General features: G+C 43.4%; 1 protein-coding gene across 1 annotated transcript; it reads right to left on the bottom strand.

Moving 5' to 3' along the window:
- Positions 1–5,788: 5,788 nt before the first annotated feature.
- On the bottom strand, positions 5,789–14,970 carry LOC119304090 (DEAD-box ATP-dependent RNA helicase 29-like). Its single transcript, XM_037581252.1, has 11 exons — positions 14,441–14,970; positions 12,647–13,808; positions 12,498–12,555; positions 11,399–11,497; positions 10,486–10,525; positions 10,242–10,318; positions 10,101–10,153; positions 9,268–9,349; positions 9,135–9,185; positions 7,595–7,721; positions 5,789–6,431 (listed from the first exon to the last, which is right to left on the bottom strand). Exons 1-11 carry the CDS (start codon positions 14,883–14,885, stop codon positions 6,067–6,069), a joined length of 2,559 nt encoding a protein of 852 aa, XP_037437149.1. The 5' UTR covers positions 14,886–14,970; the 3' UTR covers positions 5,789–6,066.
- Between the last annotated feature and the right edge of the window lie 1,140 nt (positions 14,971–16,110).

Below are 16,110 nucleotides of genomic sequence, written 5' to 3'. Positions count from 1 at the left end.
AGATGAAGAAGCTTTTCTGCATGGAGTCCCATGGTCAGTACATGACTCATGTGGCGGAGAAGCATGCCAGGACGCGCCACAAGGAGCTCATGCCTCAGATGGGAGCAACAGTTGCCAGTGGGTCTGAGGGTCAGATCACTGAAGAGGAGGACTGGATTCATCAGAATTGCCACTGGACCGACTCCGATGCCGAGCAGTTTTCGACCCATGATGAAGATGCAAAGATGTGATGTTCGAGATCTTCCTCCTCCCATCACCTGGAGTCGTAGTGTCACTCTATGCCCTTTTTGGTGTCTCGCTGCCAAAGGGGGAGAGAGTGTAGGGATTTGCTTCTTGTGTCGTGCTTTGAGTCGTCTTGTGTTTTCTTGTGTGTTCCTTCTTTGGTTTGGTTTGGTGTGAGACCTAAGTTCTAGTCATATGGTGTAAGACATATACTCCCTATCGCTACCTTATTACTTATGTCTTTTCAGAGTACTGTAGTTTATTGTGAGATGCATGCTTGTCCTGTTTATTCACTTTTCTGTGCTTAGTATTGTTGGACTATAAAATATAGGGGGAGTGTTGATCCGAATGTGTGTGTCGTGCCATCTCTAGGTGCACACATTCTGGGGGAGCCCGTCTATATTTTGTAGTTCTTAGTTTTCTTCGTTTCATTTCTTTTCCTTGCGCAAATCCCTAGTTGTCATCAATCCACCAAAAAGGGGGAGCTTGTTACGACATATCTCTCTCAAGGTAGTTTTGGTGATTAATGACAACATGTTTGCGGACTAATCTTGTGCTTTGAATTATCCACAGATTCTCCCCTGGCACGAGACGCCTTCTTCCCCTCGAAGTGTATTTCAAGACGGTGTAGCTCTTTCGTTTCTTTCTCGGTGGACTAGTTGCGTAGAGGGCACCGTACTATCAAGAGGGGGTCCGATGGGGTTTTGCATGGGTGGAATCATCACGTACACATCAGCTTCTCACCCTCCGAGCATTCCTTTCCATTGAAGAGATCTCTCCTCTCTCTTCTTTGTCCTGTCTGGGTCAAAGCGGTAGTACCGCGCACCCAGCGGTAGTACCGCTGAGAAGCCACAAGCGGCAGTACCGCTCCGCAGCGGTAGTACCGCCCGTGGCTCCACAATAGTAGTACCGCTGGGGGCCTGGCACCTCCGCCTTGTCCTTAGCTTCTTTGAGAGATTTCTTCTCTCTCTCGCGCGCCCCAGCGGTAGTACCACATTGCCTGCGGTACTCCGGCCGAAGGGTCACAAGCGGCAGTACCGCTCCGTAGCGGTACTACCGCCCTTGACCCCACTGCAGTAGTACCGCTGGGCAGTCTGGTTCCTACCGCCTTGATTCGAGAGGTCTTTTTCTCGTGTCGGGTTTTGCGGCACTAGTCACGGTTGTAGTGGCGGTAGTACCGTTCCAGGAGCGGTAGTACCGCCCTACCACCGCGGTAGTACTGCATTTGGGTCTGTTCCCTACTAGTCTCCTCAGCGCGGCAGTACCACTGGCTGGCGCGGCAGTACCGTTGTCCTGGCGGTAGTACCGCCCCCTCTCAGCGGTAGTACCGCCCTGTGCAGGGCTGGTTGGTGGGGGGCAACGGGATTGTTGCACCCACTATAAAAGGGAGTCCCCTTCTTCCTTCTCACCCACCTCTTCCTCCCCCAAGCTCCATTTATTGCTCAAGTTCCATTAAATACTCCAAGCTTCATTTTCGCCCGATCTATCTCTCTAGCCAATCAAACTTGTTGATTTGCTCGGGAGTGGTTGAGAAGGCTCCGATCTACACTTCCACCAAGGGATTTTCGATTCCCCACTCATCCCTAGCGGATCTTGTTACTCTTGGGTGTTTGAGCACCCTAGACGGTTGAGGTCACCTCGGAGCCATATTCCATTGTGGTGAAGCTTCGTGGTCTTGTTGGGAGCCTCCGATTAAGTTGTGGAGATTGCCCCAACCTTGTTTGTAAAGGTTCGATCGCCGCCTTCAAGGGCACCAATAGTGGAATCACGGCATCTCGCATTGTGTGAGGGCGTGAGGAGAATACGGTGGCCCTAGTGGATTCTTGGGGAGCATTGTGCCTCCACACCGCTCCAACGGAGACGTACTTCCCCTCAAAAGGAAGGAACTTCGGTAACACATCCTCGTCTTCACCGGATCCACTCTTGGTTATCTCTTACCTTTACTTGTGCAAGCTCTTTAGTGTTTCTACCCTTGCTTGCTTGTATGCTTGTTGTTATTGCATCATATAGGTTGCTCACCTAGTTGCACATCTAGACAACCTACTTTGATGCAAAGTTTAATTTGGTAAAGAAAATCTAAAAATTGGTAGTTGCCTATTCACCCCCCCTCTAGTCAACCATATCGATCCTTTCACATGGTTCAGTTTCAAAGCCACAACCCACAGATTCAGGTATAATTGCTAATAGGATATATTAATCCTTCACTTCTGAAATTGGGACGTCTCCTCTCATGCCAATTCTTCTTTCTTAGTCCAGTTGAATGCATCCATCGCTGCAGGCAGGAGCACAATTTTCTTCTCGTGATGTTAATTAAGTTGGCTGCACTGCAGTACATACAGACAAAAGTAAGTTAGTTTGAACACTTGTCTGCCTATTTAACTATAGTGCAATTAGAACTTGTTTGCATTCGATTGTGAAATATTTGACATGAGAATTTGCAATTTTCCATTTACATTTGTAATTTGAGAATGTTTATAAATTTTGAATTTACTACATTGAACATTATATATAAATAATAGTAGTACCCTTGTAATTTGTAAAGTTTCTTATCATTTTCTATTTTTTATCCTCTATATATCTTAGATTTTTCTACGATATGTTGAACAATGTCTACTTCTATATGTTGAACAATGTCAAGTTATGATCAACTTTGATGAATATAATATATTATGCAATATCTTTTATATAGTTTAGAACTAGTACAATATACTATTATAATCTGTTATACGCGCCAGAAGGAGCACTATAGGCTTCCCAAAAGAAATTCAAAATTTGAATACACAGTCTTAAATTCCTGGGCCCGCCCTTGCTCGCCATCACTAGCTTGACGGGCCACGGCCTAGTAGCACTAGCTCTCCTGCTCCTCTCACGTTGCTAGCCAACATGCATCGAAGCACTTTTTCTCATGGCGCTAGCTTAAAAAAGACAGCGATGAATGGCTAAAAAACAGCTCCACGATCCGACCGATCCTAGCACCGAAAGTATAGCACCTCCGCGATCTGCACATGTTCAGCTCGATGACGTCCCATGAACTCTAGATCCAGCTGAGTGTCGAGGGAGAGTTTCTTCAGCACGACGGCGTGATAACGGTGATGATGAAGCTACCGGAGCAGGGCTTCGCCTAAGCACCGCTACAATATGACCGAGGTGGATTATGGTGGAAGGGGCACCGCACACGATTAAGACAATGATCAACTTGTGTGTCTATGGGGTGCCCTCCTCCCTCGTATATAAAGGAGTGGAGGAGGGGGGAGGGCCGACCCTCTATGGCGCGCCCTAGGGGAGTCCTACTCCCACCGGGAGTAGGATTCCCCCCTTCCAAGTAGTAGGAGTAGGAGAGAAGGAAGGGGGGAGAGGGGAAAGGAAAGGGGGGGCGGGCGGCCCCCACCCAATTCGGATTGGGCTAGGGGGTGTGCCTCCCACCTTTTTCCTTCCTCTCCTCTATTCCACTAAGGCCCAATAAGGCCCATATACTCCCCGGGGGGTTCCGATAACCTCCCGGTACTCCGGAAAATGCCTGAACTCATCCGGAACCATTCCAATGTCCACACATAGGCTTCCAATTTATCGATCTTTATGTCTCGACCATTTCGAGACTCCTCGTCATGTCCGTGATCATATCCGGGACTCTGAACTACCTTCGGTACATCAAAACACATAAACTCATAATACCGATTGTCACCGAACGTTAAGCGTGCGGACCCTACGGGTTCGATAACTATGTAGACATGATCGAGACTCATCTCTGGTCAATAAGCAATAGCGGAACCTGGATGCTCATATTGGTTCCTACATATTCTACGAAGATCTTTATCGGTCAAACCGCACAACAACATACATTGTTCCCTTTGTCATCGGTATGGTACTTGCCCGAGATTCGATCGTCGGTATCATCATATCTACTTCAATCTCGTTTCCGGCAAGTCTCTTTACTCGTTCTGTAATGCTACATCCCGTAACTAACTCATTAGTTACATTGCTTGCAAGGCTTATAGTGATGTACATTACCGAGAGGGCCCAGAGATACCTCTCCGATACTCGGAGTGACAAATCGTAATCTCGATCTATGCCAACTCAACAAACACCATCGGAGACACCTGTAGAACATCTTTATAGTCACCCAGTTACGTTGTGACGTTTGATAGCACACTAAGTGTTCCTCCGGTATTCGGGAGTTGCATGATCTCATAGTCATAGGAACATGTATAAGTTATGGAGAAAGCAATATCAGTAAACTAAACGATCATCGTGCTAAGCTAACGGATGGGTCAAGTCAATCACATCATTCTCTAATGATGTGATCTCGTTTATCAAATGACAACCCTTTGTCCATGGCTAGGAAACTTAACCATCTTTGATCAACGAACTAGTCAAGTAGAGGCATACTAGTGACACTCTGTTTGTCTATGTATTCACACATGTACTAAGTTTGCGGTTAATACAATTCTAGTATGAATAATAAACATTTATCATGATATAAGGAAATATAAATAACAACTTTATTATTGCCTCTAGGGCATATTTCCTTCGGTAGGGATGGGACGAGAGACGAGAGCTTACTTGCACAAATGATGGCGGCGAAGAGAGCGGTGCTATCAGCGGGCGGCTGCACCTCGAGAGGGCGGGTTCTCGGACGTCGGCAATGGTGGTGGCAACGATGAGGTGTGGGTTTGGGGGAGGGGGTGGATTTGCTCCAGGGACGCTGGAAACATTTTTTTTAGGACCGGAAACTATGCGAGTCCTTTGCTAAAGCGGGCTGACCCGCAAATCTTGAACGGTCCAACAGCTCGGCCCATTCGGCCCGTACATGAGATTGTTTGGTCTATCTAGTTTTTTCTCAAAAAAAAAAACTTCCAGTTGTGTTGGAGTACCCCCTCGAGTACCCCCTCAAAAAAAATGTGTCGGAGTTGGGTTTGCATTTTCCATATTTGGAAAACTTGTGTGGTTGCATGGTGTACATGAAAAAGAAAGGGAATTTCTTTGCATACGACATCTTAAGTAGCAATTTGATCCAGTCTCATTTTTCAAGTGGCGATTTGAGATGTCATCTCTGTAGTATATTCGTTCAATTGTATGTCTGGCCAAATGGCGCATTGCTATTGTAAAGGTTGAGATCACAGGAAAATGGCATTATATTTTACTAAACGACCCCTCAAGAAACTTAATTCATTCACTGACCCTCCAAAAAACAAACGACTCCTCATGAAACTGAATTCGCTCATTGACCCTCAAAAAAACAAACCACCCCTCAAGAAACTGAATTCGCTCACTGACCCTCCAAAAAACAAGCTACCCCTTGAGAAACTTAGTTCGCTCAATGACCAGACAACAAACTAACTTCATGTTCATGGCGCAATGATGATTAGCACCAGATGCACTTACATGGCTGCAACGACACAATTTTCAGTACAGTAGCGTGTTCACCGTTGACAATGCAAGTCAGTTTGTGCTGCAATATATTTTGACACAAAGTAACTTGCCCATGAAATATAGAAGATAACATACAGTAAACATGTCGCAGAAGGAAATATGGTATGGGGGCGTGCCATGCCTTCATGGCTAAAAATCATTATCAGTAGTTTCTCTATTGTGCTTACCAAAATCTCACAGGCAAAGCGGAATAGTGTCAAATTGAGCCCATGGTTACTTCTCGTCACAACAAACACGGTTACATATATCTGGCAAAATCATGGTTATTTCCCCGGCTATCACAGTAGAACTGAAACGAAAATGAATAAAACCAGGGACACGGTCTAGGGCAAGTAACAAGCACCCCACATATCAGAGTAGCGTGCTTCTTTCCTGATGGCTCTACAACAATATTTCTTTCTTGTAGCCAAACATTCACCTGGTACCCCTCCCTTTGGGGTTGCCTTTTCCTTTTCCTTTACCTTTACCAAACCCTTTGGCGTTCCCTTTTCCGCCCCCTTTCCCTTTCCCGTCTGGTCTTCGGCTCTTCTGGGATCTACTGTCTTGGAATTTATCATCTCTTCCAGATCCATTAGGCCTCCTGTTTTTCTGGAACTTCCCGGGAGATTTACCGTCTTTTGCAGATCTCTCATTCCTGCGCAGATTTTGCATCGCCTTTTCCTGCCTGCCCTTCCGCATCTGTTGGGGATTTCTTATCTCCGATGGCACATCAGCATTTGGTATAGACGAACGTCCGCGACCGGCTGCAGGGTATCTTCTGTTTCCTCTTTGATAGCCAGCTGGAAAAGGTCATAGCATAAGGCCGTGTTACATATGACAGTAATGATATCCAAGTTACGGAATTAACAGTTTAAACAAGCCAAACTATCAACACAACTGTAGCGAGAATATGACAAGAAAGAGATTTCAAGTGGATGCAAACATACAAGACAATAAGCAACCAGTAAGCATATGGTGTCAAGGCTTATCCCGTTGCAGTGAAATCTGGTCAGCATTTTGTCACCAGAGTTGCTTTAACTATACTCAGGTTTTCACTACACCTCAAATAACACACGTCCAAACATTTCATGACACGTATGGCGCATGGTGGCAATAGGGGGTATATGACTGCCTCACCCATAGCTACTTGATTGATTCATTCTATTCATGATTCCCAATTCGCTACCTCACCCGAATCAGGTCCGCTAAGGGGGTATACCTCTCTGATTCGTGAATCTAGATCAGTGTTCAGAGTGTGATTTAGTGAATCTGGTAACTACGGTCTGACCTGGAGAGAGAGGGGATGAACATGGAAGAAGATGGGGAAAGGTGGAGAGATGAAAGGGAGAAGAAAAGGAACCAAACTAACATGCGGGGCTATCTTTATTTTGTCTACCGCCAAGCTACTTCATTATCCAATAGTTGCAACGCAAATGAACACAATTCAGGCGACCCAAAATGTAATTTTGCAAGTTTGGCAAGCTAAGTGGAAAAGCACACAACTTACAAAGCTCCAGTGTAATTTGCTTCGAGTACAAATACAAAGAGAAACCAGATCAAGGATGAGAATCATCAATCTGTTAAATAAGATAAGCCTCCCTTGGGTGATATTTAACTGACTGAATATGTGAATGCAAGCACAGCTTCAATGAATTCTTTTTGACAAAATAAAAAGGTGTTAGAATGACAAACTGTAAAGCTGGGACATGCTTACCATACATGTATTTTTCAGAAAACAATTGTGGACGAATATAAAAGCTAAAACAAAATTCGACTGATTGGATGCTTATATAAAGCTTTATTGAAGATGATAGACCCAACAAGAACAGAAGTTAGCTAAAAACAGCTTTGCAGGAAATAAAATGACCAGATTGATGAACTATAATGGACTTCGTATAAAATTTACAGCAAAAAAAAAAAGACAATCACATGTGACACAAGAGGACAAATAAAAGGTGGTTACCTGGTGTGGATGAGCCTCCTTCTGCACCATCTTTTCCACCAGAACTGATTGCTCTATGTGACTTCTGCTGCCATTTCTTATAGATATCTTTACTCGCCTTTAACTTTGCACTGCTTTCTGTTTTAATCTGAATCACAATAACAGTAATCAGAAGTTTTAAAATTACGTCAACTGCTCGTCTAGACTAGATTAGGTAAGACATGTCTACAGAAATAATCTAGGTAGGTAAACAATAGAGCACCATATTATAAAGTCTTCGTACACACCTCAAAAACACGGATACATGTTTGTTATTGGCTGTTGCTGGCCAGCGGGTAATCTGCTGATCCTAGCAGCTACACACACTATTGATTTTTTTTAAATAGTACATGTATTGGCGCTTTCCTAAAATTATGTACTCCCTCCGTCGCATAATGTAAGACGTTTTTTGACACTAGTCCTTACGAAACCTTTTATCCCAAACAAGTTGGGGTAGGCTAGATATGAAACCCTTTCACGAGGACTTCCCAGGAGGTCACCCATCCTAGTACTACTCTCGCCCAAATGGGTTTCATACCCAAAAGACTGGCTAGTTTTTACGTTGGCTCGCCAAGCCTATCACAACCCTTAGATATGAAACCCTTTCACGAGGACTTCCTAGGAGGTCACCCATCCTAGTACTATTCTCGCTCAAATGGGTTTCATACCTATGGGACTGGCTAGTTTTTACGTTGGCTCGCCAAGCCTATCACAACCCTCCTCCTTTACCCGGGCTTGGGACCGGCTATGCCTAGAAGACATAGGCGGAGTTTTTTGACACTAGTGTAGTGTCAAAATACGTCTTACATTATGGGACGGAGGGAGTATTTACGTCCGTATCGGTGCAACTTAGGTACACGGTATATGCTAAGAAGATATGCAGTATTGCACATCTGAAATAGACCTTCTATGTCCAACACATGACTAATATATCAAAATTCCTCAATATATTGTTTTGGCGTAAATGTTACACTTTGGGAAATGATATTCCTGTTATTATCAACTATAAGCTGAAAGAAATATGTATTATGTCCAATGAAAACTTTAAGTACTCATACTCAACAAGTTATACCATTTAGATAGGAGCCATGTATAACAATCATATAGTTCTATTTTTCACAGTACAAGGATGTATTAAAATTTCAAATCATATTCTTCAGCATTGAAATAATACCCTCTTGTTGGAGATTTACATGTTTTACCATAATAATTCAATTCCAGATTGTTCACATTAGACCATTACAAAACCAATCCTGGCATCAGAACATATATTTTTGGAAGTGCAAATACCACTTCCTCCAATAGTTTGTTACAGAAAAATTGAACACAGACAAACAGCACCGAACTTCCAAGATATTAACAACTGGACAGGCACATATTTTAAGCTGTCAAACTAGAACGGAAAAGGATTAGCTGCTCACATCTAAATTATGAAATTAAATTAGCGATCACAGTTTATACACATCTAGCACAGTAGCACTGTAAACATGGTATATGATGAAACTGTATCCAGAAGATGTACCTTTCCTGTAGAAGTGACACGATCCCCATTATTCAACTTGACAAACTTGTTCTGCAATAATAAAGTAAGGATTAGCATGACCAAACGTGAATTTGCATATTGCAGATCGATATGTTGCTAGGAAAAGTTATACCTTCATCCAGTGATATCGAGTTTTCTGGGCTTGCATTCCAGAAGTTTCATCATCGACTAAATCAAGGACAGCAGCATCCAATCTGCACACATCATTAAGCTTTATTGAAACTTTCAAAGTGGCATGGTGTTGAAACTGCAGACCTATTTCATGAATAATGAGAGCAAATTTGGATACGCTAAATTAATTTGCAATGGAAGCTTTATTCAAAGTGGCATGGTGTTGAAACTGCAGACCTATTTCTTGAATAATGAGAGCAAATTTGGATACGCCAAATTATTTTTCAATGGAAGCATGGGCCAAAATTTCTTAGAACTGAACGGCAGCCCTACTCAGTGTCAGATTTTTAAATAACAGTTAGTTTTGTTGTACTTTCGGCTGAATCATGACCACACTATTAATGCTGGAGAGCGGGCAAGAATAACACGAAAAACACAAGTGTTAATGGACATTCAACAAAAAGTAAGCACATTCAACATGATGATGCAACTTTGTAGTTAAAACCAGGGACGATATGACCTGTGGTAAGCCGCCGGTTATCTGTCCTGCTGGCTAAACTGGTAAGTTCCATATGCACAGGATGATGTGATGTGATCTCAAGCTAATTTTATGAAATCTTGATGTTTATGATTATAAAAGACAAAAAGGTAAAGAAGAATAGCAAACAGAAATTGACCGGGAACTGAAAACCAGGTTTTCTCACCATACTTCTCCCTACACTAGTACATCTCCCAGTATCAGATATACTGATCATTTCCTATGGCTATTGATAGTGGCTCACTTCCACATCAAACAAAGAGTCAATTGTATATCAGGAAACGTGCACAGCATACCTATCTTGAACAAATCCTTCATTTCCCTTTACTGACAACCCAGCTTCTGAATGCTGAAGGGGGAAAGGAATAGTGAAATCAAAATTATGCAGAAATGCTAGTGCAGTAAAAATTAAGGATATTTCTATTTAAGCTGCATACTTGGTTTTGAGGCACTGAACTTATGTAGTGATCCTCATCTCTAAAGCTCTGTGACTTCCGCTTCTTACCACAAACTTCTGAAATTGATAGATAACAAAAATATTATAATCACCATAATAAGAGGGGATGAACTTTTTCTAGGAATAGTGTTACAGAGCTCAAGATGCACTTTGACATTGAAACAGCAATGACAGGTATTAATCTCACTACACTACAGCTCACAGGAAGGAAAAGAAATGTAGACCTTTTTTCTCCCAATTAGAAATGTTTTCTGTATCTTCTTCCTGCATAAAATATAGCCATAAATCACTGTACAAAGCATAAGAACAAAGTACCATATTCAGTGTGGCACTCGCAGAAGAACGAATAAAGGTAGGCTTATTAACATTAGAGTGTTATGCTGTCCATTAATCTATAACTTTCGAAGGGATAAGTGGAAACTGTTCATAAAACACGCAGAATAGGCCATATACACAGAACTGGTGTGTAGTGGATACCAGAACAAGTACTGGCCATAAACGAAACTATCAACCTACAAAAAAAAATTACGGAGCAAACAAACGAATTCGCTTCAAATGGATCTGGCATGATTGATGCATCCACTGTGTGTTTCATCTAAATTAGCAAGGCCAAATTATTCAGAGCATTCAATAGAAGTAAATATTGGAGACCAAACAACTAAAGAAAATCACAACCAAGACCACCATCTGCAAATTTCAGAACACGGAACATGAATGTGCTGCAGTTTTAAACAAATCAAAGACACGTAACAAGTGCTTATGAGGCCATTTTTGAGTCACAAAGACAACAGTCATGAAAAGTATTGACCTTCGAGGCCAGTGCAATATATTATTGCTAATCAGCTATGCAAGAAATGAATTCTCCACTTTAGTTTGTTCCAGGCATCTTTGCTGGAATAACCAATCTTTTTAGGGTTAATTTTCCATACAGATGATAAGGCACACCAAAGTAGTATAATGGTTAGGCTAATACTACACCTTAACCCAGTAAACATTGTCATATGTAGTATTTCAAGGTACATTGTATCAAGTGATTATTATGTCAGCACTTACATATCTATGTGGTGGTTTGCAACTTGCTATGCTTAAATGAGAAGTTGAGAACAAACAAAGGTATTACTTCAGAGTAATAATTACCTTTGTTGCCAGATCACCAGACTGTTCATGCACCAAATTTATGATTCCCTCATGGACTTCTCTTTTCTTCTTCATCACATCTAGCCATTGATTGCTACCCTAGAAGGAAGAAAAGATGGTCGTGTTAGTTTTAAAAAAGATACGGTGATATGTAAATATATGTACGGTTTGCCTGAACCACATCTGGAATGCCTAAAAATCATATGAAAAGTTGGTTCCAGAATTAGTCAAGTAATCAGATCAGAGTTATCAGTATACTAAGTTACTAACTGCATGTTGTTTGGTAATACACCAATTTGTATTTGGCCACTATTATTAGCGAGTAAAAGGATTCATGTCACTTCAGAGTCCCAAATAATTCAGTTAGGAATCGACATATAGAGATTTAATCTCATTCCTCACATTTGTTCTCCTCTTCTATGCCCCCACCCAAATAAAAAAAAATGTTCTGATTGCTGAGGCAGTCCCTGCCGCAGCTGACTTAGGAACACTATGTGTTGTTTTTGAAACACTCAACTCCTAGCAGTGGCGCTGGATGTCGAACGGTTGACTCTTCTGCAAACGCTGTTGTTGAAGAGGGCATCAAATTTCAGATGAAGATGTGGTTCTCTAAATGCGAGGTGTGGGCTTGTTGGCGTGCGGCGAATACTGTAGCGAATGAACAATGAAGATGTGGTTCTCTAAATGTGAGGTGTGGGCTTGTCGGCGTGCGGCGAATACTGTAGCACATGAACTGGCTAAAATCAGAAGCCCGTGCGAGGCTGATAGTTCCCTGTGTTAGGAATATGACGTTCCAGCCAAAGTGGCTGTTCATGTAATGGGCGATTTGCCCAACTGTTAAGTAATTAAAGCTATTGCTTTCCCTCAAAAATACCCTACATGTTTCTGCAATGTAGAACCAGTAAGAAACTCTGCCACAAAGGGCATGTGCAATTAGAAGCTCCATTTTCCATGCGCTTACAAGTTAGCTTAAGCAGTAATCAAGTATTCAGATCAGAGCTACTAGTATACTAGCTGCATGTTGCAGACGTAGGAGAATAACTTAATATGATACTGAAATTTCTCAGAACTAAGAAAATAAGATGCAGCAATGCATTACTTTAGAACTTCTTGATCTAGCAGCTTCACCTTCAGCCTCTAGAATAGTCTGCTTTGGCCTGACAAGCATTAAGAATGAAAAAGGACCATTAGATTGCACAAAGCGGGCAAATACAAGCAAAACAAAGGATTGCTAGACGAAGAACCTACCGAAATGATTTCAGCCGCTCCGAGAACGCAATAGCTGAAATTTCATCTGGTCTAAGAACATCTCTGAAAATTGGATGAAGACCTTCACGAGGCAAATCTTTTGCCCTTCTGACAGATTCTTTTGAAGGCATAGCACGGGTCTTCAGATACAAGCGGAAAGCATTGGCGCATGGCTTTTCCAATGCAATCAGATCTGTGCATCCACTGATGACTTCTTTTACTCCATCAGAGCAAAGATCAAGTATTGTCTGAGGAAAACGGCCATATATCGTTTCCCCATCAGCAAGAGATTGGTTGATTTTTAAATTCATTCCATCCATGTCTTTCAGCAGTTCCTCCTCCGTTGGAGCAGGTCTAAGAGGTTTTGAAAGAAAGAGATGTAGGTCCAGTAAAAATGGCATGTCCTCTGAAGTGACAAATGTAAATGCTGTACCAGTTCTACCTTGCCGAGCTACTCGGCCAACTCTATGAATAAATAACTTTGGTTTAGCAGGAAAGTCCCAGTTCACTACATTATCAAGCAATGGAATATCCAGACCCCTTGCAGCAACATCTGTCACTATAAGTAGCATGGTCTTCCTTGCCCTGAATCTTGAAATGTGAATAGTGCGGGCTTCTTGATCCATGGCACCATAGGAAAGGGAAGCTTCTAAGCCCTCTTCTCGGAAAAGAATATTCAAGAACTCTACATGATACTTCGTTGAAACAAATATCATTGTCTGCTCCTCAGAGCTGATACGCTCCCGGACCAAATACAGCAAAGCAGCTAGTTTCTCTTCCTGACGCAGTGTGAAAAAGGCAAGCTTCAGATCAGGGCTGATCTTTTTGTCCAAATCAAGTCTTATGACTTGAGGATCACGCAAGCCAGCTTTTGCGAATTCTGCGAGGGCTTTCGGCATAGTAGCACTGAAGAGCAATGTTTGCCTTGTATCACTCAACTTGTGTAGAATTTTGTGTAACTGCTCGGCGAACCCCAAGCTAAAGAGGGAATCCGCTTCATCAAATACAACATATTCTACCGATCGCAGTGACAAGTCATCAACCATTGACAAGATGTGCTCAAACCTACCAGGTGTTGCAATTATTATATCGGGATTATCAGCCAATACTTCAAACTGACTCTCCATACTACCTCCACCAACAATTAGGCCGGTTTTTAGATCTGCAGAAAAGACAAAATTACATAGTTCATCAGCACTTGTAGCTTGTTTTGTAGCAGCATAGGAGTACAATGGTGCTTTCCAAACTTTCTACACCCCTAGTAAATTTGTGTACAAAAAGTAGTAGTAATTCTGAAATAATTGTTCACTATCCAAGTACATTTCCCAAAAAATATTCTATGATGTATATTACTTACTATATTTTGTGAACTTGTAATAGGGGGTGTATAATAACCTATTCCAAACTATTATGAGGATTCAATCACCACTAACAATTTACTCAAACACCATGTTTCATATCTCAATTGGCTATAGTGACATAATGCATGACAAGTACAAGATCAGTTGTAATATAAATTTTACACACATGGAACTCTTGGGCAGAATAATAACCAGTGATACTGAAATACTTATGCTATCCATAACACTAGGCATATTTATCACATCCATACATGAAGCAAAGTGACATAGACTGTTGTAAGCACGGATGGCGATGATATCATACAACATCAAAGTCTCAAATTGCCACTAGCTAGAATAGAAAGGAGAGACCAGGATCCTGAGATGGCCTGTCACACACAAACCACAGTTCAAACCGTGGAAAGCGTGGCATGGTTATGAGAGCGGTACGCACCGGAGAACTTGCCGAGCTGGTGGGTGAACTTGAGCGTCTGGGTGGCGAGGTCGCGGGTGGGGGAGAGGATGAGGGCGCGGATGCCGGCGCCGGGGTCGCGGTGGCGGAGGCGCTGGAGCATGGGCACCAGGAAGGCGGCGGTCTTTCCGGACCCCGTGCGGGCCATGGCGGCGACGTCGAGCCCCGCGAGGATGAGCGGCATCGCCTTGCGCTGGATGGGCGTGGGCACGCGGTAGCCCTTGTGGCGCACCCCGCGGTAGACCTCCTCGCACAGCCCCATCGACTCGAACCCGCCCGACTTGGGCTTCTTGTTGTGCGCCGCCTGAGCCGCCTTCTTCTTCCCCGCAGCCTTCGACTTCATCTGCGGCCGCCGCCACGGCTTGCGGTCCGCCGTGGAGGAGGCCGCGGCGTCGGCGGAGGGGCTGGACTTACCGCTGGGCGCCATGGGTGGGAGGCGGGGCGGGGGGCGGCGGAGGGGAGACGGGAGATGGTTTGGGTTCAGGGCTTTAGGTCTCAGCCGCGGCGGCGAGATGGCGTGCGGGCTGCGGAGGAGGAGGTGCTGGTGACTTTGTGGACCGGGCTGGACTTATCTGGCTCGAAAGGACCAGCTCGAATTGAAATTTTGATCATGGACCGGCCCATATTGTCCCAAATGGCTTTCATTCTCCATCGTTCTCGGTTAGTAGTAGCGGAAGGATCCGTATGAGACACATGCTTTCGTCATGAGATTTATCTCTCAACTTGATCAGCTAAAGGATCCTTCGGTCACAGAAGCTAGAACGGCCATCCTGGACCAGCCAAGGCGAAAGTGGATTGCACCACAGGAAGGTCATGTCAAGATCAATGCGGATGCTGGGGTGTCAGTTCACCATAATATGGGATCAGCTGCTGCGGTCTGTAGAACGAGGGAAGGAACCTATCTTGGAAGCTCACTGCTGGCAGTTCATGGTCTACTTAATCCGGAGATGATGGAAGCAATTGCTTGCCGGGAAGCGATCGCCCTAGCCCAAGATCTGGGGGTGCAGAATATTCAAATTGCTTCAGATTGTCAGCAAATCGTCAACCACATCCATCTTGGAGCTGGAGGAGAGGATGGAGGCATCATCAAAGAGATTTTAGAGAGTTTTGGACTGTTTCAGTCTTGTAATTTTTCTTTCGAATACAGAACTTTCAATATGGAAGCTCATAGGCTTGCTAGGTTTGGGGTCTCTCTTACTCAAGGGAGACACATATGGCTAGGTCTTCCTCATGATCCTGTTGCCATTCCTGTAAAAATTTCAGTTAATCAATAAATCCTAGCAGGTTTCGCTCAAAAAAAAGTAGTAGCGGAAGGAGTGGTGGCATTGTAATCTTTTTTTTTAGATCCGCATTGTAATCTTTTGGAATGATGAAATAAAATTGGAGGTTTCTAGTTATTCGAAATATCATATTGATGCAAGGGTTTTGGAGCTGTGCCTTGTGGTCCCTTGGAGGCTCTCATGTGTTTATGGTGAAGCGCAGGTCCCGGAAAGGCATAAAACATGGGCCCCCTTGTGTAATTTAGTAGCGACAATGGGTGATCCGTGGGTGGTTATAGGTGATTTCAACGAAGTTCTCAAGCATTCTGAGTATGAAGGGGTCGGTCAGCGAAGTCAGGACCAACTTGACAAATTCAGAGATGCACTTGATGT

This window comes from Triticum dicoccoides, chromosome 5A (assembly GCF_002162155.2).
Source record: "Triticum dicoccoides isolate Atlit2015 ecotype Zavitan chromosome 5A, WEW_v2.0, whole genome shotgun sequence".
Taxonomy (NCBI): domain Eukaryota; kingdom Viridiplantae; phylum Streptophyta; class Magnoliopsida; order Poales; family Poaceae; genus Triticum; species Triticum dicoccoides.
This window is presented reverse-complemented; position numbering and strand designations above follow the sequence as displayed.

What these genes read in the sequence shown, in the direction of transcription:
- LOC119304090 (XM_037581252.1), bottom strand. Translation starts at nt 14,885, where the DNA reads ATGGCGCCCAGCGGTAAGTCCAGCCCCTCCGCCGACGCCGCGGCCTCC. An exon ending in GAGCGGCTGAAATCATTTCG is followed by an intron (nt 12,556 to 12,646) that starts GTAGGTTCTTCG and finishes AATGCTTGTCAG; the next exon opens with GCCAAAGCAGACTATTCTAG. An exon ending in CTAGATCAAGAAGTTCTAAA is followed by an intron (nt 11,498 to 12,497) that starts GTAATGCATTGC and finishes TCTTCCTTCTAG; the next exon opens with GGTAGCAATCAATGGCTAGA.